At 51.2% G+C, this 25,289-nt stretch overlaps 1 protein-coding gene across 1 annotated transcript; it reads right to left on the reverse strand.

The window, feature by feature from the left end:
- Positions 1 to 639: 639 nt before the first annotated feature.
- LOC122748203 (IgGFc-binding protein-like) lies at positions 640 to 25,289 on the reverse strand. The gene is made up of 23 exons (XM_043993882.1): positions 25,262 to 25,289; positions 25,116 to 25,154; positions 24,456 to 24,586; positions 23,868 to 24,152; positions 23,279 to 23,422; positions 22,960 to 23,119; positions 22,390 to 22,778; positions 21,694 to 21,807; positions 20,690 to 21,215; positions 19,143 to 19,738; positions 18,197 to 18,761; positions 16,310 to 16,908; positions 15,628 to 16,183; positions 13,775 to 13,977; positions 11,954 to 12,355; positions 10,387 to 10,673; positions 9,561 to 9,826; positions 8,152 to 8,744; positions 5,650 to 6,214; positions 4,337 to 4,935; positions 3,120 to 3,681; positions 2,039 to 2,232; positions 640 to 1,295 (listed from the first exon to the last, which is right to left on the reverse strand). The coding sequence occupies exons 1-23, from the start codon at positions 25,287 to 25,289 to the stop codon at positions 1,206 to 1,208; spliced, it is 7,893 nt and encodes a 2,630-aa protein (XP_043849817.1). The 3' UTR covers positions 640 to 1,205.

A 25,289-nucleotide genomic window follows, 5' to 3' on the forward strand; every position in this document is an offset into this window, starting at 1 on the left:
ATGGGGGCTTAGTGGGGTGAGAAGATTCTGAGAGGCTGATCCTAAGTGTGTCAGATTCTCTTTACTTGTGACATGAAGGTCCCAGTCTCCCTGAAAAGTCCCCTGACACTCTTCTTTTCCCAGCAGCTACAACCCCCCCCCAAGGTGGCTCAGCCATGGCACAGCATTGCCCTCTGCTGGGGAAGACCCAGAAATGTGCCACCAGACTTATCTAGACACCACGGTAGGCGCTGCCTCCCAGGCCAAGGCAATTCAAATTGGTATGTATTTATGCACCAAATGGATACACAGCATCTACAATGGGCAGAGCGCCATATGCAAAGACATCCCTGCTCTCTGCCCCAGGCTGTCAACTCTCCTAGTCCCTGTGGACCAGAACTATAATCTATGAGGCAATTGGGGTTAAGTGACTTGCCCAGGGTCACACAGCTAGTAAGTGTTAAATGTCTGAGGCCGAATTTGAACTCAGGTCTTCCTGACTCCAGGGCCAGTGCTCTATCCGCTGTGCCACCTAGCTGCCCCAATCAACAGGTCTTTAATGAATGCTTCTTGTGCTCACTGCCCTTGAAATCTATATTGGTTGAGTAATTTCATACATTTTATTTTCCCAAATAGGCAACAAATCCCCCCTGAGCCCAAGTTGGATCTTTGTATTACCTCCAGCACAATCAGTCATAGTCAAGGTGGGGGGAAATATCTATTGAATAGATGAATGAGTGAATGAATGAATGAATGAATGAATGAATGAATGAACGTTGACAACTATGGGGAAAAATAGGAGTGAGAGAAATGCAAAAAGAGATGGTATATTGATGACTGTAGCCCTTTGGACTCTTGTCTCTCCCTCCCTCCCACTTCCCCCACCTTGAAAAAATGCTTAGGCCCCAGAGTTTGATCTTGGTTCAAGAGTGAAGTAGGAAGGAGAGCACCCAAAGATGTACTCAGCTTGTGAGTGCCTGGTGTTGCTTTTCTTCTCCTGTTTCCCACCCCACCCCACCAAGCCTCTAGGAGCCAAAAGAATTGTCTGATCCACCGCTCTTCTCCCTTAGCCTTTGGGCCAGGGGCCAGATGTCTGGCTTAGGAGGATACTTGTGGTAGTGGTTTCATCATGACTGGGTTGAATTGTGGGAGAGGTCTGGGGGGATTTGTTGCTGGTTAGATGATGCCATTGGTTCTCCGTTTTCTGAGTTCTGGATGGACGAGGTTCAGATCTGGCCAGTGTGGTCCGTCTGGAGACAAACATGGCTGCTCCATGATCTCCACAGCAGCTCTGAAGCATCCTCAGGGCTCAGCTCCTAGTGAAGGAAGGGAAGGTGGGAGTCCACAGGGGAAGGAGCAAGCATTGTGGGATAGTGGCATGGGCCCCTGACTAAGAATCCCAAGATCCTGGACCAGGTCTGCCACAAGCCAGACAGATCAGGGAACTTTCACCTATCAGATAGATAACAGCCTGCCTTCCTAACAGCTGGCGTGAAGGCCATCAGAAATAACTAATGCAAGGACCCTTTCAGGCTCCTTCTCCACAGACTGGTGGTTCCCTCTAAACAAGAAGCCACTGGCCTGGTTGGGGGGGCGGGGGCTAAGAGGCCAGGAGAACTTGCCTAGTGGGTTCTGTGGTGTCATCGGGGACTAGGAAAGCGCCAGGCTCTGGGGGTGTGGGGGGCATGGTATAGCTCGGGCCATCACTGGGTGCATAATAAAGACCTTTGAGGATAACAGGGACTGGATGCTTGAATTCCAGGAGAGATGGACAGATGTCCTGTTAGACAGCCTGGCAACTGGGCAGAGTGGGACAGAGGGTAAAGCACTGGATCCACACTGGAATCCCAGCTCTGTTACTTAATCGCCTTTGGGACCGGGATGAATCACTTAACCTCTTGGCCTCAGTCTTCCTCTCTCTAAAATGGGGGTGGTCCTTTCTAGCTCTAGAGATGTGATCTGTGGTCAGTGGTTCCAGTGGATAGGGAAGCCCAGTGCAGGGGCACTGAGCCGTCCCCTTTCCCCAAGACTACACGGGACAGGCAGGGGGGAAACTCACAAGGCAATGCCGACCTTGGTGGCTGCAGCTGTGCTCTGGGGCTGGGATGCAGCCGTATCCCCGAGGCTGGTGCCCGTCATCACAGACGCAGCCCTCGGCACACAGGAGCCCGCACTTTAGCTCAGAGCCAGGGCAGGAACGGTGGCGAGGGCAGGCACAGAGATCATAGTGGCTGTGCTGGGGACATCGAGGGGCTGTGGAGAGAGGAGAGCAGAGGAGAGGAGGGGAGTCAGAGAGGTTCCTGCCTTGTCCATCACCATTAAGTAAGCACCTCAGTAGCCACAAGCAGAGCATCTGAGGTCTGAGAGAAGCCAGTGAAGGGCGAGTGCCCTTTCTCCCCTTGCTCTCTCTCTCTCTCTCTCTCTCTCTCTTTTTTTGGTGAGGCAATTGGGGTTAAGTGACTTGCCCAGGGTCACACAGCTAGTAAGTGTCAAGTGTCTGAGGCCGGATTTGAACTCAGGTCCTCCTGAATCCAGGGCCAGTGCTCTATCCAATGCCCCACCTAGCTGCCCCCTCCCTTTGCTCTCTTGCCCTGAGGCAGTGACATAAACAGGCCCCCTGGAAATGCTCCTCTTCCCATGAAGCCCCAGAGACTTGGATAAACTCCTCCATTCTCTATCCCATCAGAATATCTGACTCTGCACTGGTTTGTTGCTTTCTAAGTGCCAAGGGTATTTCACAGCATGGCGGGCTATGGATTCTCTGGGTCTCTCCTCAACCCAAGTCCACACATCTGTATGTGGAGGATGCTCCATTATTAGGATGAGTGGAACACGCCATGGCCTCAGAGTCAGTCAGAAGAGACCCTTGCTGGGTGTGTGACTGTGGGCAAATCATGTCAGCTCTCAATTTTGATACCCTCATTGGTAAAGAGGGGACAAATTGCTTCCTCAAAGGGAGACATAATGATGTGGGGGGGTAGCCTTTAAACCATATAGCATGACATCGATTCCATTTTGATCGAGAGGGAGGGCAGCGGTCTGACTGTTGGCCATCATCTTTGTGCTCTGGCTTGGGTCTGATATTGGGCCGAAAGACCTGAACCCCCAAAGGCATAATATGGGAGGACCTGCCCACTCACCACAGAAGGAGGGGCTCCTCCAGGCCCCGATGGTGACGTTTGCTCGCTGACAGGCAGCAGCGTAAGTCTGAATAGCTAGGCATAAGATGTGGCTGTTGCCCATGGAGAGGCATAGGTCATTGGCACAGGCAGAGGCAAAGGGCTCTGGGTCAATCTCCATGTGACAGGAGGAGAAGGGCCCCCGGGGGTCCTGGAGGATCCAACACTGGGCCTTGGCCGGCACAAGCTGTTCCGGTGCCACACATACCGGACAGCTATTGGCACAATTGTCTTTACAGTCATCCTCCGGCTTCCATTCAGAGGCAGAGGAAGTTACTGGGTCGCCCACTGGGGAACCTGTCTGCATCTGAAAGTCATCATGAGCATCCCCGTTGAAGTTGCCACATAGCCCGCAGGTGCGGCCCATGTAATCTGGGGGCAGAGTAAGGAAGAGGCTGTGGGCCAAGTCAGAGATGAGCACCAACCCAAAGTCTGTCTGCAGCGTTAAGTGTAGCCCATCCTGATACAGGAGAACAGCACCCATGTTGAGGCTCAGCGGGAGGGCGAACGTGACCCCGTTAACCTGGGAGAATGCAAAGTGGACAACTGGATAACCACAGTCTCTTTCCCCACCTGCCCAGTGCCTTCCCAGGTAGGAAGGGAGGATTGGGGAGGTCGGGGTGGGAAGTCACAGGGAACAGGATTCCAACTGCCCCCATCATGCAAGGGCAGGATTGCCGATGGTCAGGGGGCGCTAGACCAGGAATAATGAACAAATTAATAAGTAAACAATCCCTGGGCAGGGAGAGAGTTCACATAGATATTGAGCACACGCTGTAAACATACAATGTATGCATATTGGCATGTGTGTATACACATGAATATGCATGTATGTAATGTTACAAGAGGCAGCTGTGCCTCTGTGTTTCCCAAGCCCCAGTAATATGATTCGGGCTGAGGTGGGACTAAAGAGAAGGGAGCGGGGAAATGCAAACCGCTCATCCCAGCTCTGATCAGTCCTGTATTCATGTTTCAGACAATAATCACTGACCCTGGTCTTGACCCTCTTCCCCTGAAGGGGAGACTAAGATGGGAAGCAGTGTCTGGCAGGGAGCCTGTAGCCCCTGAGGCCCTGGGTAATTTGAGGCAGGGTCCAATCAGTATCCTGCTTTCCCTCCCCTAATGGATGTCGCTCTGGACCATTTGGGAAAAGGGGTTTCCCGCCAAGATGAACTTACGTGGACCAGCCCTAGATTTTCCTCCTGAAGATGGATCTGGGTCCCATTGATCAGGATAAGCACCTCTGAGATCACAGATATGGGGGTGCTTCGGGTATCCTTCTTCCGGACTTCCACTCTGAAGAAGGGCAGGGCTTCTAAGGATCCACAAAGCTCAGAGAAGACGTATTTGCAGGCACCCAGGAAATCCAAGGTTCTCTGATCAAAGGTCATGTACTGGAACTGTCCCAAAGTCTGGCAGGTGCTAGGGGCAAGCAGGTGGCATCCAAAGATACCCTTCAGGGTGCCACACCTCTCCCCTGGCGCACAAGAGGAGTGGGAACAGTGCACTTCATGGGTGGAGGCGTCACAGTGACAGAAACGCCGGCAGCCCTCCCCTTCCCAGAAGGTCTCTCCGGCCAGGTAGTATCTGCCCTCTGAAGTGCAACCACACTGAGCTGGGGGCACACAGTCAGTGCCACTCAACACAAAGCCCGGATCACACTGGCAGCCTTCTTGACAAGGTGTCTGGCAGCTGGCAGTCAGGTTGGGCTCAGCACAAGAGTTGGGGCAAGAGGATCCACAGAGTTCATAGTGGCTGTGGGTAGGACAGGCCATCTCTGAAAGACAGATTGGGGGATAGGTTAGAAGGAAAGAGAGTGGGGCTTTGTGGAATCTACTTTCTTGGCAGGGAAGACAGAGGTAGAGAAAGTAGCATCAGAGGAGATGCAGGGCGAGGGCACGGAAGCATTAGGAGGGGACCTGGAACAGAGGGAAGATCGGAGGGCATCCTATGGGGCACCAAAATTGGTAGATTGCTAATGTTCTGGATGGATGAAAAGAATAACAAAGTAGCCATGTGAGGGTTTGCGTGAATCATCCCCACCCCTGTACTGAAGAATGGCAGCATCACTTACAGAGACCTCGAAACCCTGGTGAGAGTACAGAAGAAGCAGACCAAGCAAGTCTTGATTTGATGAGAAAAATAGCTCCCACTGCCAGGGAAAGTGGTCCAATGGAAGGCCTCTGACCTCACGGTACCCCTTGGTCCAGTGAGAGAATTATGACCTCTCCCTTCTGGGAGCCTTGGGTGCGATGGGATTTAGGAAGACTTTCTTTTTTGGGGGGTGGGCAATGGGAGTTAAGTGACTTGCCCAGGGTCACACAGCTAATAAGTGCCAAGTGTCTGAGGCCGGATTTGAACTCAGGTCCTCTTGAATCCAGGGCTGGTGCTTTATCCACTGCACCACCTAGCTGCCCCCAGGAAGACTTTCTAGAGGTAATTCTGATCTGGCTAAAGAGGCACTACCCAAGGATCGAGTCTGGCGACTCACCACATCCCACTTGATGCCTCCAGGGCTGGAGGGAGAGTCCATGCCATTGACACTGTTTGGAATAGCTTGCCAGCACTTCACATAGTATCTCTTGGGAACTCTCACTGGCACAGACATCCCGGATGCAGTTCTCCATGTGGATGTGGGCCTCAGTCACCTCGTGGCAAGCAGAGAATGGCCCGTCCTGGTCTTGAAGCAGTCCACAGGAAGCCGGGGACTGGTACTGGGCTTCTTTCTCTGGAGGGCACTGTGGGGCCAACCCCACTACAGAGCAGTGATTAGGGAATCCTGGCTCCCTCCAGCTGTCAGCAAATGTATCAGCATCGAGGATCAATGCACCATCAGGGCCCCGAAAGTCATCCTTAGGATTCCCATTGAAATCCCCAGCCAGACCACACAGGGAACCCGCATAAGTCTCAGGTACTGATACCCACAGGGAATGAGACTCATCAAAGGAAAGAGAGAGGCCAAAATCAAACCAGAGTACGGCCCCAGAGGGACTTGAAAAGGCGTGGAGTCTGCCACCAGCCAACACCAGAGGCAGATTCATCTGGGACCCGTTCACCTGGAAGGAATACACTCATGAGAATCACAGACCCCATTCAGGCCATGCTCCCTGTCCTGGTCACCTGGAATCTTCCTGCTAGGATTCCTAGTTATCTCTCTTCCTTCATCCTTCTAGATCTGTATCTGCCAGCAGTAGGGAGATAAAGGAATGGGAGCCTGTCTCTGGGAGAGCTGATAGCCACACATGCTCCCTTCATGCCCTGCCTCTTCCTGCCTCTTTTCTGCCCCTCTGGGGCAATTCTCACTCTTCTTTCTTACCTTCTCTTGCCCTCTTCCCAGTATCTCCAAGACTGTGTACTCCCAACCTTTGGCTCATACTAAAGGTATTATCTCCTTCCCTTATAAGCAGTGATATCTATAAGGAAGAGGCAGCAAGGTGGCCCAGTGGATAGAACACTGGGCTTGGAATCAGGAAGACTCATCTTCCTGAGTTCAAATCCATCCTCAGACACTTACTAGCTGTGTGACCCTAGGCAAGTCACTCAACCCTCTTTGCTTCAATTTCCTTATCTGTAAAATGAGCTGGAGAAGGAAATGACAGTATATTTGCCCAGAAGACCCCAAATGGGGTTATGAAGAGTCAGACACAACTGAAACGATTCAACAACAACCCACTTGGACAAGAGCATTTATATAGTGCTTTGTGTATTATTTCCAAAATTGTCTGTTCTCATTTCCCCTGCAAGTAAGTCTTAGAAATGAAAATGGGAATCAGGAGTGAATTCAGAAGCAGTAGGGAATGAATGCCAAAGCACAAGTCGGGTTGCAAACACTGGCAGAAAAAAGTAACAAGGGCTCAGGCACCAAGGAAGAGTAGTGTCAGGGACCAGGCGTAGAGATGCTTCAGGATTTAATGAAAGGTGATCTCCCTGGGAACCAAGGACAGAGAATCCCAGTGAAACTTACTGAGAAGGAGACCTGAAGCCCCAGGATACATCCTTAGAAGGCTGAGGGGGCCTTACCTTGGGAGCCACAGATACCTGGGCTCCCTTTGCCCCAGGAAAAGTAAGTCTATTTCCTCTGCTCCTGCCCCATTCCCTGTTATCCCTCAGTGTCTCTGCTCCCATGGCTTGTCTCTGGCTAACTTTGGCCATCTCCTGAATAATATTTTTTTTCCTTCCATTACATGTAAAAACTATTTTTAACATTCATTTTTTTAAATTTTGAGTTCCAAATTCTCTCCCTCCCCTCTCCTCAAGAGGGTTATCAATTCGATGTAAGTTATTCATATGTGATCATGCAAAACACACTTCAGCCATTCCTTGAAGGTGCTCCCCATCCTGGCAATGCACCTACAGGGGAGGAGAGGAGCCAGGTCTCCCTCCTTCCCACCTCGCTGTGGGCTCAGCTTCCCAGACCCTGCCACCTTTAGCCCTAGTGATTCCTTCTCTTTCCTCTTCTCTCTCTAGCTAACTGCAAACAGTCCTGCGTAGTCAGGGAGGCAGCTCTATTGTCCCAGAAGGTACTGGTCTTGGGGTGGAAAAACCTGGATTTTGGTTTCCTTTCCTGTGACTCTGGGCAAGGAATTTTGCCTCTGTGAGCCTTAGTTTGCCCATCTGTAGAATGGGTCATCTGTCCCTGAGGCATTGTTTTGGAGAAAGTGCTGTAAATGCTGAAACACTAAGTAGACAGTTGTTGATAATATTATACAGTAATAGTTGCATATGTGGATTGATTATTCATGGTTCGTGAGTACCGCCCCCCCCCCCCCATATCCTTCTACCCTGCTGTTCTCCTTCCTTGTTCCTAATTCCTGGAGCTGATATGAGAAGTCTAAAGCCCTGGAATCAGGAGGATCTGAGTTCAAATCCAACCTCAGACACGTACTAGCTGTGTGACCCTGAGCAAGTCACTTAACCCCTATTGCCTCCAAAGAAAAAAAAAAGAAAAAAAGAGACTGTGCTCCTCATGCTGAAGACTTGGGAAGGCTCTTACCTGAACTGTCTTGTGTTGTCCAGCCAGAAGGGAGAACCTCTCTCCACCTATATCTACGTCCACCTGCTTGGCCCATGAGGCCACTATGGAGTGCTGGTGCTCAGCCCTTAGCCAGATGGCAAAGGGGGTGAGGTGGGTGTCACAGGTTTGGACCAGGGCAACACGGCAGGCTCCCCGGAAGCTGAAGGTAACCCCATCAAAGGTCTGGACGTGGGGGTCCCCGTAGAGCCACATAGTCCCATACTTGATGGGGTAACAGCCCCGCACTCCTCCACGTAGACGGCACACTTCTCTGGGCCCACAGGCATGGGGATGGCACTCCATGGCCAGGCCTGGACCCTGACAGGTGCACTTCTGGCTACAAGTGTCCGTGAGTAGCACCTCAGCCCCTAAGGGATAGTATTGTCCATTCAGGACACATCCACAATGATTCCGGGGGACACAGATTCCATTCTCCAGAACATAGCCCTCCTGGCAAAAACAGCCTGCAGTGCATGGACGGGTACAAGTGACACTGGTATTGAGGTTGGCACAGGTGACTTGGCAAGGGGAGCCACAGAAGTCATAGTAGCTATTGGGTGGGCAAGCAACATCTAGTGGGAAGAGGAGAAAGGTAAAGAAATAATTGGGGGGTGGGATAGAGCTTCCCACCCCCTCTTCCCTCCCCAAGAAGCAACTATAGCCACATGTGCTCAGAACAGAGATATAAGGGGAGAGGCTGGAGGTTAGGGAGACAGTGAGGGCTGGACTTAGGGGTTAGAAGTTGGCGTGTTAGCAGTAAAATTGGGGCCGAATTCAGAAGCAGTATCATATAAAGTTAGGGCAGCTCGGTGGCACAGTGTATAGAGCGCCAACCCTGGAGTGCCAAATCCAGCCTCGGATGTTTCCTAGCTGTGTGACCCTGGGCAAGTCACTTTACCCTTTCTGCCTCAGTTTCCTCATCTGTCAAATGAGTTGGAGAAGGAAATGGCAAAGCACTCCAGGATCTCTGCCAAGAAAACCCCAAACAGAGCAGGAAGAGTCAGAGGTGACTGACTGAACAATTATATAATGTTAGAGCTATGAGTGACCTTAGAAACCCCCTAGGCCAGAGGTTAAGTGACTTGGAGTGGAAGACAGGCTGAGCCTTAAAAGAAATGAAAAAGGACTAGAGTGAGTTGGTGATGGGATGAGGCATAGAGTTAGGGATAAAATTAGGGGGAATTGGGGCAGCCGGGTGGTGCAGTGGATGAGGCACTGGCCCTGGATTCAGGAGGACCTGAGTTTAAATCCGACCTCAGATACTTGATACTTACTAGTTGTGTGACCCTGGGCAAGTCACTTAACCCTCATTGCCCCTCAAAAAAATTAGGGGGAATTTTTAGTCTGGGGGTAGAGGGTTTTGGGGGGGGGCAGGGAGTGATCCTTACTGCATCCTATGCCTGCTCTCCAGTCAGGCAGTCTCACCCTGTGCAGGGCACAGAGCTCAGCGTAGGCCTCCAGGGCAGCGCACAGCATCCGATTGCCTGTCCCATATTGACATAGGTCATATACGCAGGACTGGACGTAGGGGTCAGGCTTCTCGTGCCAGTGACACTCAGCAAAGGGGCCTGAGCGGTTGGAGAGGGTGGCGCAGAGCCGCTCCACCCTGTGCCTGTCATGACACAACTCAGTTCCGGTGAAGTCCTTCCGGCAGCTGCAGAGCAGGAGGGGGGTTAGGTTCAGCTCCAGCCAAAGGGACCTTCCTCCGGTCCTCCTCCCCGGGCTCCCCCCTGGAGCACTCTCCCCTCCCTCCTCTGCCTATTGAAATACTACCTTTTCCTCCAGAAAGCTTTCTTAACCGCTCTGGCCACATTCCTCTCTCCCTTGTCCAACCTGTAATACCTAACCAAGGGTCCAGACCACAGAGTCTGGGCCTGGAGCACTCACTATGTGGTTGGCCCTTGCGTGGAATCTGTAACTAGATTGAAAGCCCAAGGGGCAGGTCTCATGTCTTTCTCTCATAATTCCCTCAGCCTTGGTCTAGCACATAGGAAAAGCTTCTTTTCTTTTGAATCTTGACATGCTCTTAGTTGAACCAGTAAAGGTAAAGAAAACATTGATGAATTCAGTAAATATTTACTGGATGCCTGCCGTGGGCCATGCCTTCAATACCTCTAGTGCCCCCTGTGACCCTGCCAGTGCCACGGTAAGACACCTTCTGCCTTCTAATGGCATCTCGAAGGCTCTGCCCCTCTGGAGCAGTGGTGGTCTCACCCAGGTGGACTGGCATCGGCCTGCCAGGCATTCCCAAAGGCAGCATCGCTGGGAGCTGGGCCTCCACCGGGCAGGATCTTGTCATCTTTCTTGTCACCGTTGAAGTTGCCACACATGCCACACAGACGGCCCCTGTAGCCTGGCCCGACTCTCACAAACAGGGTGTTTCGTCCATTGTATTGGACTTCCAACTCTCCTCCTACTCGGAGCAGCAACAGGCCCTGCTCTCGCCCTACCCGCGCTTGGGGCCCCAGAAGTACTGGCAGGCTGACTTCGTGCCCATCCACCTGGTAAAGGAGGGATAGATCTAACCTAAGGATTCCGATCTTTGGGTTAGTTGTTCTCGGCACTTCTAAATAGTCTTCCTCATCTGATTCTGAGAGTGAGGAGGTACCTCCTATACTGAGTCATCCCTAGGGAAGGAGGCATCACAGCCCTCCTTCATATCTGATCGGCTAAATCCAATCCATGGCCACTTTTAAGCATTTCAATCTCCATGTTGTCCCCTAAAAAGGGGAGTTCCCAGCATCCTATTCTGTAGGCCAGACTATCTCAGTTCCTTCCCCCCTTGTCTCTGCTTTCCACAGGCTCCTAACACATTCTATTGGGGGGGGGGCGGAACAATGAGGGTTGAAGTGACTTGCCCAGAGTCACACAGATAGCAAGTGTCAAGTGTTTGAGGCTGGATTTGAACTCAGGTCCTCCTGAATCCAGGGCTGGTGCTTTTATCCACTGTACCACCTAGCTGCCCCCAACATATTCTTGTTAGTCAATAATAATAATAGTATTAACAGCTAACTTTCATAATAGATTATCCTTGGCATATTTTCATTTTCTGCAGACTGCTTCTTCTCCCTCCCTGACCAGCACATATCTGGGTCACCTTCAGCCACCAATCCGTGAATTTGTCAGTTTCAGGATTATTTTAAAGGTGTCTGTCTTCCCCAAGGTAATAAGAAAAGTGAATATATCCCCCTGAAATCCTATAAAACATCCTAAAGCCAGATAGAAGTGACTTCTAGGCTAGTTGTGACCCTATTTATCTAGATCGTGAAGAGCTGAATTTCCAGCCTCATTTTTGTCTGTTTAGAATCACAGGTATCTCAGAATTGGAAGGAGCCTAAGACCATCTGGTTTATCATATAGGTGAGCCAGAATCCCTTTTCTGAAAGCCAAAGCAAGTGGGCATCAAGCCTGTGCTTTAATTCCCCAAGTAGGACAGTGCCCAGTCTCTCCCAACACAACCGATTCTAATTGTTAGGAAATTTTTCCTTATATCTATCTAACCAAAATCTGCCTCTCTATAATTTTTACCTATTGTGGCCAGTTCTGCCCTCTGAGATCAAACAGAAAAGTCTAATCCAGGAGTCTTAAAATTCAAATTAAAAAAAAATTCAGGTGAAATTAATAGAAATTAATTTCAGGATGGACTCAACCTAGTATGAAGATGAGAGCTGGTAGCAGAATTGGGCCTGAAATGGGCTATATTGTTGGGGTTCAGGTTAATTTTCCCTGACAGAGAGGGCCCTCTTCCAACCAATTTTCTCCTCTTTCAATGCCTGCTTACCTTGACTGGCTGGCCACGTTCTAAGACCACATGGGCCTTGAAGTCCCGGTTACTGAGCCACACCTCCACGTGGGTCACGAAGGAGACTCTACGGCTGCGGAAGTTTCTGTTGGTGGCTTCCACTCGAAAAGAAAGGCCCCCAGGAGGAGGGGCTTCCTTACATGTGTGGGTCAACTGATAGGCACAGGTGCCTTGGAAGTGAGCAACTGCCCCGTCAAATGTGAGGTAGTGAGGATCTCCGGTGGCTGTGCAGATGCCCATGGGGTTCTGACAACCCAGCCGGCCAGCCTGCAGGGCACATGTCTCCCCTTCAGGGCACTGGGCCAGAGCACATCGGAATCGACCAGGCCCATCACAGCTGCAGCGTTGGGTGCAGTGAGAAAGCCAGACCAACTCTCCAACCTAGCAGGGGGGTGTAGATGAAGGAAGGGGGAGAGGTTGGGGTAAGGGATGCTGTCCCTAGTACCTGGTCCCTCCTGGCTGGGAGAGGCTGGGGATAGGCTTTTTTTTTCTATACACATGGGGTAGAGACTGAGGATGCTGGGCCAAAGCTCCAGGTTGAATCAGGGTGTAGTTGTAGACTGAGATTAGGCTGAACAGGGACAAACTTAAAAAGAAGTTTCATCCGGTCTAGAGAGAAAAAACCTAGTCAGTATAGGCTCAATGGCCCTAAAGTCAGGGAGGGGACAAGTAAAGAAGACACAGACACGTCTATTAGCTTTCTTGATGCCCTGCGATGCTGGAAGAAAACATCAGGATAGATGAACAAAGTTCCACGTTACACCATGAGGAGAAAACCTGTGAAAGGCATTCTGTTGAAAAGTCACATACACTGAAAATATAGACTCAAAAAGGGTTTTTAAAGATAAATGACGGGGCAGCTAGGTGATGCAGTGCATAAAGCATTGGCCTTGGATTCAGGAGGACCTGAGTTCAAATCCAGCCTCAGACACTTGACACTAGCTGTGTGACTGTGGGCAAGTCACTTAACCCTCATTGCCCCACAAAAAAAAAAAGAAAGAAAGAAAAAGAAAAAAGAAAAGAAAAGAAAAAGAAAGATAAATGACTGCTTATTCTTGGAAGCAGGACTGGAATGTTATGAGACAGCATGAATCTGTGAGGACAACTGTGACCTCCCTCAGCCTGCCCCTCAGGCCCCCATCATAGGGATTTCTTTGGTAGGTGAAGCTTGTGCTAACCCCAGCCACTGGGAGTAGAAGGAAGAGGGACAGGAGCAGGGGTCAGACTTCTCGTAGGGATGGGGAGAAGAAAGGGTGAGGCTGAGAATGAATCAGGAAGGCACCTTGGTTGTTACCAAGTCCTACTCACTCATTTATAGATGATAATGAGGTCCTATGAAATTAAGTGACTTTCCCAAGGTCACACATATAGTAAGAAGCCAAAACAGAACTCAAGGCCACTAGGTGGTACAGTGCATAGAGCATTATACTTTGAGTCAGGAAGATATAAGTTCCAATCCTGCCTCAGATACTAATGGTCACAATGGGCAAGTCACTTTAATCTGTGTCTGCCTCAGTTTCCTCATCTATAAAATGGGAATAATAATAGTACCTACCTCTCTCAGGATTGTTGAAAGAATCAAATGTGATATCTGTAAAGTACTTTGCAAACCTTCAAGTGTTATATAAATTATTATTATTATTATTATTATTATTATTAATTGTTGTTGTTGTTAACCAAGGTTTCAGACCATGTCCTTTGGATCCAAACGCAGCACTTCCCCAGTGTATCACACAACCTCTCTATCCCGCCTCTTCTGCCAAGCTGGATATTGTGCCTTTCTCCGGAGTTGATACTTACCTTGTGGTAGCGTCCCTCATGCTCACAGCCACACTCATCTGGTCGAACACACCTGTCCCCACTCCACAGGTAGCCATCGAAGCAAATACAGCCCTCAGAGCAAACCGGGCTACCGGGCAGAGGCAGTGGAACCGCAGCACAGAACCGGACCTTGTGGGGGTCTTGGCAGAGGTGATAATAGCTGTGGGCTGGACATGCAGGGGCTGGGAAGGGGAGAAACAGCAGGGAAGTGAGGGACCCCAATCTGTCCACAGCATAATCAGTGTATTGATTTACAACACCAGCTCTCTCCAGCCCATCCTGCATACATCGCCAGCCCGACCTCCCTAAAATACCACTTTGGCCCTGGCATCTCCCAGCTCAGAAACCTCAAGTGGCTCACTGTTGCTTCTCAGACCAAACCTGAGCCTCTTGACCTGTGATTCAAAGCTATTCATATGACTGCATCTTACCTGGCTGCCTTTTTATCCCTCGCCTTGTTTAAGGGATAGGTTTAAATATCACTATCCCCAGACATATGTACTCTCTTCACCTTTCCAAATCCTTCCTGTTCTTCGAAGCCTAACTACATAAATATTACAGGGCAGTTAGATGGCACAGTGTACAGAGTGCCGGACCTGGAATCAGGAAGACCTGAGTTCAAATCCAGCCCCAGGTATTTACTAGCTGTGTGACCCTGGACAAGTCACCTAACCCTCTTTGCCTCATCTGTTTCCTCATCTGTAAAATGAGCTGGAGAAGACAATGGCAAACTATTCCAGTATCTTTGGCAACAAAACCCCAAATGAGGTCACAAAGAGTTGGAAACGACTGAAATGACTGAACAACAACAGTGATGACACAAACACTTCCTGGAGCTAGCACAACTATAGTGATCTAGCCTTACCTTCTGAATTTCCTTAGCATTTATGTCCTTTTTTTTTTTTTTTTTTTGCAGGGCAATTGGGGTTAAGTGACTTGCCCAGGGTCACACAGCTAGTAAGTGTCAAGTGTCTGAGGCTGCATTTGAACTCAGGTCCTCCTGAATCCAGGGCTGGTGCTCTATCCACCGCGCCACCTAGCTGCCCCATTTATGTCCTTCTGATCCCAATCTGATGACCCTTTGACCAATCTGTTGCTATGGAGAAGCATAGGATAAGGATAGACAGGCTCTGTATCTCCAGAGAGAATAAGCACATCTGGAAGATCATGGACCCTTTGGAATGGTTTTTGTTTGTTTGTTTTTGTTTTTTGGTGAGGCAATCAGGGTTAAGTAACTTGCCCAGGGTCACACAGCTAGCAAGCGTCAAGTGTCTGAGGCTGGATTTGAACTCAGGTCCTCCTGACTCCAGAGCCAGTACTCTATTCACTGAGTCACCCTAGCTGCCCCTCTTTGGAATAATTCTACAGTTAGATCACACAAGCAAAGTTCTGGTAACAAGAACTATGGGTGCTACTCATTTTATTTCCTTTCCTTTTCCTTGTAATGTTTAGCGTAGAACAGATATTTCTACCCAGTATGGATAGAAAGAAAAACTTGTCGAATGAAGAAATGAACGAGTGCTGTTCTCTCTCAATATCCCAATTCTGACATGAGCTATGGAACACTGGCTGAGACTCTCAGAGTCAATTTCCTTCTCTATGAGCTCTGAAAGTCTGAGAAAACAAGGCAAGGGGAACATCAGGTCTTCCTCTTTTAAAATGGTTTTTAGGAATGGAAAAAACCAAACCAAAAAAAAAAAAAAAGATCCAACACTTTTAAACACCGACCCTGGCAATCTCATTGGAAACTGCTTGGGGCCAGCTTAATTCCACCAGCCCTCTCAGGGAACAGCTGTGACACGCAAGCTCTTATAAGACCGGGTCTGACTCACTGCAGAAGGAGGCATTCCTCCAGGGGCCAACGGTAATGTGTGCTCTGTGGCAGGCAGCAGCGTACGTCTGGATGGAGAGACAGAGAACTGTGCTATTGCCCATCGAGAGGCACATGTCGTTCGCACAGCTGGCCACGTACGGTTCTGGGTCGATCTCAGCGTGGCAGGCAGAGAATGGTCCCCGGGGGTCTTGGAGGATCCAGCACCGGGCCTTTCCCCGAATAAGCTGCTTTTGTTCCACGCAGGCTGGGCAGCCATCAGGAGCACAGTGATATTCACAGTCTTCCGTTTTCCACCTCGAAGCCAAGCTGTCGACGAGTTGTCGCGTTAGGGTCCTCTTCTGGGGCTGGAGGTCACCCTTCCAGCTGAAGTTTCCACAGAGTCCACAGGTGTTGCCTTCGTAGCGTGGGGGCAGGGAGAGGAAGAGGCTGTGGGCCAGGTCAGAACTGAGCGTCAACCCAAAATCTGTCCATAGTGTCAAGTAGAACCCATTCGGATACAAGATGATGCCACCGGAATTGAGGTTCAGTGGGAGGAGCAGAGTCTCTCCATCCACCTGTGGAAACAAGACAAGCTGGAGAATTGGGGTGGGAGGGTACGATTTCCCCAGGGATAGTGGAAAGTCGAGATCAGTGAGTCTAGATAGAGAGTATCCATTGAGGATTCTTAAATATGGACCTACCTCAGCCAGACCTGGGTTTTTTCTGTGAAGATGGATCTTGGTCCTGTTGATCAAGATAAGCACCTCTGAGATCACAGATATGGGGGTGCTTGGTCTGGACTCCTTCTTAACCTCCACTCTGAAAGAGGGCAAGGACTCCAAGGAACCACATAGCTCAGAGAAGATGTATTTGCAGGTACCTGGGAAGTTATAGGTCTTCCCTTCAAAGGTGATGTACTGTGATTGTCCCAAGAGCCGGCAGGTGCTAGGGGCAAGCGGGTGGCATCCAAAGATGCCTTTCAGGGTGCCGCACCTCTCCCCAGGTCCACAAGAGGTGTTGAAACAGTGCACCTCATGGGTGGAGGCATCACAGTGGCAGAAACGCCGGCAGCCCTCCCCTTCCCAGAAGGTCTCCCCAGCCAGGTAGTATCTGCCCTCTGAAGTGCAGCCACACTGAGTTGGGGGCACACAGTCAGTGCCACTCAGCACGAAGCCCGGATCACACTGGCAGCCCTCTTGACAAGGTGTCTGGCATTGGTTGGCCAGGGTGCGGTCTGTGCAGGAATTAGGGCAAGAGGATCCACAGAGCTCGTAGTGGCTGTGGGTGGGACAGGCCATCTCTGAAAGATAGGTTGGTGCACATTAGAACACGAGAAATGCCCCTGGTATCAGACCTCCCCAAGATCCTGGGGGAGACCTTGAGGGAAAGTTGGGAGAAGCTATGTTTACCAGATAAGATGCAGCATGCTTGTAATTAAAAGAACACTAGCCTAAAACCAGCCCTGATTCTTTTTTTTTTTTTTGTGGGGCAATGGGGGTTAAGTGACTTGCCCAGGGTCACACAGCTAGTAAGTGTCAAATGTCTAAGTTCAGATTTGAACTCAGGTCCTCCTGAATCCAGGGCCAGTGCTTTATCCACTTCACCACCTAGCTGCCCCCAGCCCTGATTCTTACTAGAGAAGTAAGTCAGTCAACAAATATTTATTAAGGGCCTACTATGTGCCAGGCACTGGGGAATCCCCCCAAAAGGGCAAAAGGTAGCCCCTGCCCTCAAGGAGCTCACAGTCTAATGGGGAAGACTATGCAAAAACAAGACTATACAGGGTAAATTGGAGGTAGCATCAGAGGGAAGGTGCTAGCATTAAGAGGGACTGGGAAAGTCACTAATGACTTTTTTTTTTTTTTGCGGGGCAATGGGGGTTAAGTGACTTGCCCAGGGTCATACAGCTAGTAAGTGTGACTAATGACTTTCTGGGGCCTAGTTTCTTTGACTGTAAAATGAGGGGTTCAGACTACATTCTTCCAATTTTATCAGGCAATGAATCATAGGGATATGGGAATATCCCAAAGCTTATCTTGAAAAACTCATCATGGATATAATCAAAAATTGATCTTGGGGGGCCGCTAGGTGGTGCAGTGGATAAAGCACTGGCCCTGGATTCAGGAGGACCTGAGTTCAAATCTGGCATCAGACACTTGACACTTACTAGCTGTGTGACCCTGGGCAAGTCACTTAATCCTCATAGCCCCGAAAAAACAAAAACAACAACAAACAAACAATAAACACAGCTCAAGGCATTTCTCTGCAGAATTCTGATAGGATTACTCTCTGGGCTAGAAGAGCTTCTCTTCTGGGGATTTTTCTTACTCCACTTCTGGGGTGTTTTAAAGAATTCATCAGACCTCATGTGCAAAAGCACTTGGGAAAATGTGACATCACAAGTACATACTGTGATGTTTAAGGAAGAAGTAGTTGGTTTTTGTATTTCTTATGCTTTGGTTAACCATCATTTGGAGGGTGGGGGCGGAATAGAGAGAAAGAAACAGTGAAAGCCAGAGGAACCTCTGGGAAGCTGGGGAGGGAAGCGGAGGAAGTCTCTAGGGGAACCAGAGTTGATAATCACTCACCACAGCCCACCCGATGTCTCCAGACTTCAATAGGGAGTCCCTGTCGCTGACATTGCTGGGCATAGCTGCGGAGCGCTTCACACAGGGGCCTCCGGGCCACCTCAGAGGCACAGAGATCATGAACACAGTTCTCCACGTGAATCCAGGCCTCAGCTGCCTCATCACAGGCACGAAATGGCCCATCCCGGTCCCCAAGCAAACCACAAAAATCCTGGGACCGATACCGGGCCTCTCTTTCCCGTGTGCAACGGGGTGTTGGGCCCATGGCAGAGCAGTGGACAGGGGACCCTGGGTCTTTCCAGCTCTCTACGAAGGCGTGGGCATCAGGGAGAAGAGTCCCACCAGGACCTCGAAAGTCGTCCTCGGGGTTTCCATTGAAATCCCCACCCAGACCACACAGGGAGCCTGCGTAGGTCTCAGGCACCATGACAGAGACATAATGTCTCCAGTCGTAGGAGACCAAGAGACCGATGTCTGTCTGCAGCACAGCCCCTGAGCCGCTGAAGTAGATTTGGATACGCCCCCCAGCCAGGTGCAGGGGCAAATTCCTCTTCAATCCATTTACCTGGGGCACAGGAAGAACATCAGACCTGTAGGACCTCCCCCTCACCTGACCCCCCCTGGGTCACTGCAGCGTACCCCCTGGCCTTTAGCATGTCTGCCTTGGTTTCTCTCAATCAGCTGAAAATCTCTTCTGTGTGATCTTTCCTACTGGACCGGGATGTCTTTGTTCCCCTGAATCCCTCTAACACACAGTGGTGGTGGGAGGGTCAGATGTGGAAAGTTTCCTAGGAGCTAATGGGGAATCCTCCCTGGGAGGGGGCCCTTTTGGAAAGGGAAGAGAGGAAAGGTGACAATATGGACAATTCAGCGCAGCACCCAGTGCCCCAGCCATCCCTGGGTCATCCATGTCTGATGTCTGAGTTCTTGCTTGGTCTACACTAACCTGGACTTTTCCTGGTGCTTTGGCAGTCATTACGATCCGCTCCCCGTACACAACCACCTCAACCTGCCGTGTCCAAGCCACAGCGATGGAGCTAAGGTACTCATTATACACGTGCACAGCAAACGCAGGGGGCTCCCCGCCAGCCCGGCAGCTCCGGGTCAGTGTGTAGTGGCACGCACCCTGGGCTGTGAAGGCCACCCCATCAAAGGTTCGGTAATGAGGGTCACCCGACACCCAGATGCTACCGTTGCCCCCTGGGATGCAGCCCCAGACTCCATCCTGCACCTTACACACTTCTCCAACCTTACAAGCATAAGGCTGACAGTGAACCGGCTGCCCAGGGCCCTCACAGGTGCATCTCTGCCTGCAGTGATCAGTGAGCACTCGGGCCCCCACTGGGAAGTAGCGGCCATGGAGAGAGCAGCCACAGTGCGCCTGGGGGATGCAGGCCCCGCCACTGAGGAGGTGTCCGGCATCACAGGCGCATCCCTCCCGACATGGCCCCTTGCAGAAGAGCGGAGCCAAGGAGTCCAAGCAGCTGGCCCCACAGGGGCTAGTACACGCCTCATAGTGACTGTTCTCTGGGCAGGAGATTTCTGGAGGTCAGAGAGGAAAGAGATGAATCACTTGGGACACAAAGCAGATCGACTGAGAGGGAGGGAGACAGACTTTGGTGAGGGAAGAAAGAGATTCAGAGACAGGGAGGCAGAGACCTAGAAAGGCAATAATAATTGATTATAAGTAACAACAGGGGGCAGCTAGGTGGCGCAATGGATAAAGCACTGGCCTTGGATTCAGGAGGACCTGAGCTCAAATTCGGCCTCAGACACTTGACACTTACTAGCTGTGTGACCCTGGGCAAGTCACTTAACCCCAATTGCCTCACCAAAAAAAAAAAATAAATGAATAAATAAATAAGTAACAACAGTGGGGCAGCTATGTGATGCAGTGGATAGAGCACTGGCCCTGAAGTCAGGAGGACCTGAGTTCAAATCCAGCCTCAGACACTTAACACTTACTAGCTGTGTGACCCTGGGCAAGTCACTTAACCCCAATTGCCTCACCACAAAAATAAATAAATAAATAGGGAAAAAAGGTAACAACAGTGGTTATTGATACTTATGTGGGGTTTGAGGCTGAGGGTCTTGGAAGCTTCCAGGCCCTACATCTACCCAGTTGCCCTCCTCTGAATGTTGCTAGTTTATCTTAAACCATGGTACCCCAAATGTACTCCAAATGGGTTCTGATCAGGGCAGAGGACAGAGGCACCATGACCTCACTTTTCCTAGAACCCAGACCACAGTGAATGTAGTGCTAAATCACATCAGATTTCCCTGTTGACTCATAATGAGTTTGCAATCCACTAACCATGCCCCCATCCTTCAATTGTCCAACCCAATACCTGGAGGCTAATGACTTGGCCTCAGTCACACGGTGCTAGGTGTCAGACCTGGGCAATGGGAGAGAGTGGGCCTTGCAGCCCCCTGTCACCTCCCCCAGCAGTGCCCCTCCCTCAGATCACAGTTCCTAACCCCTGATTTCCTCACCACAAAAGTTTTGGCTCCTCCACACGCCCACAGTGAGGTTGGCGGCCTGACAGCTTCGAGCATAAGCGGCCAGGGCCTGGCACAGGACAAGGGGCTCTCCTTCAGCAGTACACAGCTCCTCGGCACAACTTTCCACAAAAGGCCTTGGGGAGAGAACATGTGCACAGGCAGTAAAAGGCCCAGGCGATGCCTCCAGCAGGCCACAAGTCTCATGGCCTGTGTACAAAGCCATCTGCTCTGGGGGACAGCTCGGGGGTGCACGTCCACACGACTCAGCCGTTTGCCAGCTGGTAACCAAGAGGGTGGGCTCCGGCTGTGAGGTCCCTGAAGGGGTCAAGGCCTCTGCCCCACACAGTCCCCGCACGGTGCTGCCCAGGGCAGCCGGTACAGTGAGCTCCAGGTGGCCCTCCTGCACCCACAGCTCCAGCCCAAAGTCAGTAGTGAGGTAGGTGGCAGAGCCGCTGACGTGGGCAGTGAGACTCCCCTGGAGGAGCTGAATGGGCATCGGGAATCGGAGGCCATTTACCTAGGAGACGGAGACAGAGGACTTTCAGCCCTGGCAGAGGATGGGGCTCAGAGAAACAGGCAGCAAAGGAGTGTGAAGGCAAAGGGACCCAGAGAATGTTGGGGTAGGGGGAGGTGGCATAAAATAAGTCTGAAGGAGCCTGAAAGTCTTAAAGATGCTCTCTTAGCCTAGAGACACTTGGGAGATAGGCCTGATTATGATCTAACCTCAATATTCTCCATCCCCCACACCTCCCAGTCACCCCTCCATCTATGCCGTCCCATCTCCTACTCCCCCACATGACCCAACTACCCCCTCCATGAGACCCCTACCCTCAGGATCACAGGACTTCAGCAGCCACTGCGCCAACTCCCCCCCCACCAAAGGAAGCCCCACTATCACATATCCAACACGATCACCTAGCTTACTCCCTATGTTGGCAGCCCAGTACCCTGCTGGGCAATCAAGAAGGAAGCTTTTTCCTGACCTCAAGCCTAACCTCTCCCTGCCCTGTTTCCACCGTTGGAACCAGAGCTTCCAAGGGTGGGTTTGTGACTGCTCTCACAGACTGGGAACGAGCTATGTGTGTGTCCCCTCTGATAGCCAGGACTCCCTGAGGACAGGGATTGTGTCCCATCAGTCTCAAGACAGGCCTGTGTATGTGCTGGTTGCTTGATCTACCTCACAAACACTATGTTTTATAAAACTTTAGGAAGAATTCACATTTATATGATGCTATAGGATTTGAGAAGCTTATTTTAAATTGCCATGAGGGGCAGCTAAGTGGCACAGTGGATAAAGCACTGGCTTTGGATTCAGAAGGACCTGAGTTCAAATGCAGCCTCAGACACTTGACACTTATTAGCTGTGTGACCCTGAGCAAGTCACTTAACCCTCATTGCCCCGCCCCAAAAAATATATTGCTATGAGAGTGTGGGTTATCCTTATTTTCGTATCATTACTAAAAGTAGCATCTCAGAATCACAGAACTTGAGAGTTGGAAGGGACCATCCGGTGGCCAGCCAGTCTAGCCCACACCTCAGTAAGAGTCCTCCACTATGGTACAACTGATGAGTGACCATCTGAATGACACCCAGCAGTACGTCAAGACTCCTTCTGAGGAGAAACCCAGACACCTCCGGATGAACTTTTCCTGGTTCCCCTCCCTTTTCCGCTGCCCCAAATCTAGACTCACCAGCACATGACCCACGGTGTCGTTTGGCACCACCACCTCCTGGCCATAGGCCAAAAGCCACAGCCGGAACCTTGGTGTCTGGGTTGTCCCCTTGCTTTCCACCTTGACTTGGAAGCCAGTCACATTGCCAGAGGCCTGGGCCAGGATGTATGCACAGGGCTGGAGGTGGAGCAGGTGCCCAGAGAATGTACGTAGATGCCCATTGGGCCCCAGCTGGCATGAAGGACCCGGGAGGGCCTGGCAGTAGGAGAAGGGGTAGGAGGCACGGCACCGCTGCTCTGCCTGGCATGGTTCAGGCCAGCATTGAACTTTCTGCTCATTTAGGCATTTGCACCGGTATCCGCAGGTGCTACTGTTCCAGAAGGTGGCACCAATGGGCAAGAACTGGGCTGAAGGAAGGCAGTGGGATGAGGCACTCAGAAGTCTGGGTGCCTGAAAGCAACGGGGCTTGGGGGGTGACTGGACAGCAGTGGCCTTAAGGTAAGCATTGAGGATCGATCATCTGGTCCCCTGAAAGGAATGGGGTTAAAGGGCAGGGGCTGGGATGGCAGGGTCCCCATGACCACTCACCCTTGTAGATGCAGCCACTTGGGACTATGAAATTGTCTGTTCGGAAAGCCCACAGCCCCGGAATCCCCACGTTGCTGGTGGAGGTTATATGGATGATGGCAGATGTCCTAGAGCCTGGGATGTTGAAATAGTCCTGGGCTGTACCACTGTTGAAACCAGCCTGGGGGAAGTGACCCAGGTGAGAGAATGAACTGGGACTAAAGGCTTCCCCACCTGAAGGTCACCACTCCTCTATGAACTTTCGATTGGAGGGCATAGACCTTCAGGAGAGCCCAGAAAACCTGTCCCCACCTCCTCATCCCCTGCTCAATCCATTGACCTCCACCTGCGCCGGGGTCCCTCCCAGGCCATCGTTGGGGCTCCCTCCACTGGCCACTCCTGTTGTCCACTGTATGTCGCCATAATACAGAAGAATATAGGAAGCATTGGTTCCTGAAGCCAGCACTGCCTGGAAGGTATTCGCCTATGGGGATGGGGGAATGGTGTGAGGGGAGTGGCGTGTTTATAGGTGGGAGTCCATAGGATGTCTGCTGGGAGAATAAAAGAGCTTCTGTGGATGAGATCTAGGGAGGGAGCCTCAGTAGTGGGAGCCATGAAGCAGACCAGCGTCTTCTCTAACCTTCCACAAAGATTGCTAAGCTTTATACCCCTTCTAGTCTCAACCACTCTCTCTTCCCTGTTTCTGTTTCTATTACTTTCTCTTGTCTCTTTCTCCCACTCCATCTTTCTGCTAAGCAAATGTCTCTCTCAATCCATATGCCTTTTTTTCCTGTCTCTCTTCTCTTATCTCTGTCTCTCCATCCTTCCTCATCTACTCCAGCCCATGGGTCTTTTGAAACCTCAGGAGCATAAGGGCCACCGAGAAAATGCTTGGGTGTCTGGCTCCCCTGTCTTCCACTTTTTCTCACCTTGTGAGTCCGGGACCCATAGAAGGGAACTCGGTCCCAGGTAGCCACAAACAGAGAGTGAAGAACGGTCACTGGGGAGTCAGGAAAGGCAGTGGCCAGCTCTCTTGAGGCGCGGCTAAGCAGCCCGGGCTGCTGGGTCTCTCGATACCACACCTGCCCTCTCTTAACTGTGGTTACATCAGCCCAGAATGGGGCCACAAATGCCCGTCCATCCGCAAGAGGAAAGGCACGAGGGGTGAATTGGGACACCGGCACCTCAAAAGAGACCAGGCCATTGGTGTTCACCTGTGTGGGGTGATGAAGAAATACAGGGAACAGAAGTCAGAGAGGAAAGTGGAAGAGGGGAGAGGTAGTTGGGTCAAGGGGAGAGGGGAGGAAAATCAATTGAAAAGGGGCAGGGGGCAGGAGAGGGAATAAAAGGAATCTGAGGTAAGGAGAGAACTTGGAGGGAAGGGAGAGAGTGGAATCATAGGGAGAAGCTGGGGAGAGGAGGTGCTGGTGGAATCACGGGGCTGGGGAGACCAGGCAGGGTTGAGATGGCCATGGGGGATGGGTGGGTCATGATGGAGGGAGGTCTGCCAGACTCACATAGACGCCTCTGTAGCTGACTCCAAAGAAGCTGAAGGGTTCAGAGAGTAGGAACTTTGGGGAGTAACCATCATCTGCCCTGGGGACACTCTGGTCTCCATGCTCGGGGCCAAAGGGATACAGGAGGGTGGCTGGGGGTTCAGGGCCTTCTCAGAGCACAGAAACAGTCCTTCCCTCGGGGCTTCAGGACAGAGACCCCCTCCTCCAGGAAGCCTTCTCTATTTAACCACACTCCCCTCTCTACATAGTGCAAGGTCTCCCAAGCACTAAGCATCTGTGGGCTCTTTGCACAGGGGATCTAGGCCCTTGTCTGGGGGTGAGCAAGTGGCCTGATCTTCCCTGTGTGCCTCTGTGTACCTTGCTTTTCTATCAGATTCCAGACTGTGCCCTGCAGTCTCCCTACCTTAACCTCACCCCCCATCTTCCCATAAGTAGAGGGGCTCCCAGGAGGCAGGAGGCAAGTCTACTCCCATCTGCTTAGGAACATTCCGAGAGTGTAAAAGTCATGTTCCTCCCCTCTTTGCCCTTCAGCCCCCCCCCCAACATGTCTGGGACAGGCTTGGGGAGCACACTCCCTGCTCTGCATCCTGTCTCCCCACCATTCCTCCTCAGACCTCATCATGTATGGTCCCAGTTTTCCACCCTGGGGCCCCAACTCACCAGCTTCATCTTGACCCTGGGCCAGGGGCCTCTGCAATGCTGGGGCCAGCAGAAAGAGCAGAATGAGAGGTAGGTGAACTCTTTCCCTACCCTCTTCCTATAGTGCTGAAGCTCCCCCCCCCACCACACTCCCATTCCCCACTCACCCACAATCAGCAGCCAGAACATCCCCAT

Source organism: Dromiciops gliroides, chromosome 3 (assembly GCF_019393635.1).
Source record: "Dromiciops gliroides isolate mDroGli1 chromosome 3, mDroGli1.pri, whole genome shotgun sequence".
In the NCBI taxonomy this organism is placed as follows: Eukaryota; Metazoa; Chordata; class Mammalia; order Microbiotheria; family Microbiotheriidae; genus Dromiciops; species Dromiciops gliroides.

Excerpts from the sequence above, each read along its gene's own strand:
- LOC122748203 (XM_043993882.1), bottom strand. The coding sequence starts at position 25,289 with ATGGGGATGTTCTGGCTGCTGATTGTGG. Across the intron at positions 23,120-23,278 it reads GGACCCCGGCGCAGGTGGAG|GCTGGTTTCAACAGTGGTAC; the intron begins GTCAATGGATTG and ends CACTTCCCCCAG. Across the intron at positions 1,296-2,038 it reads ACCAAGGTCGGCATTGCCTT|GAGCTGAGCCCTGAGGATGC; the intron begins GTGAGTTTCCCC and ends TTCCTTCACTAG.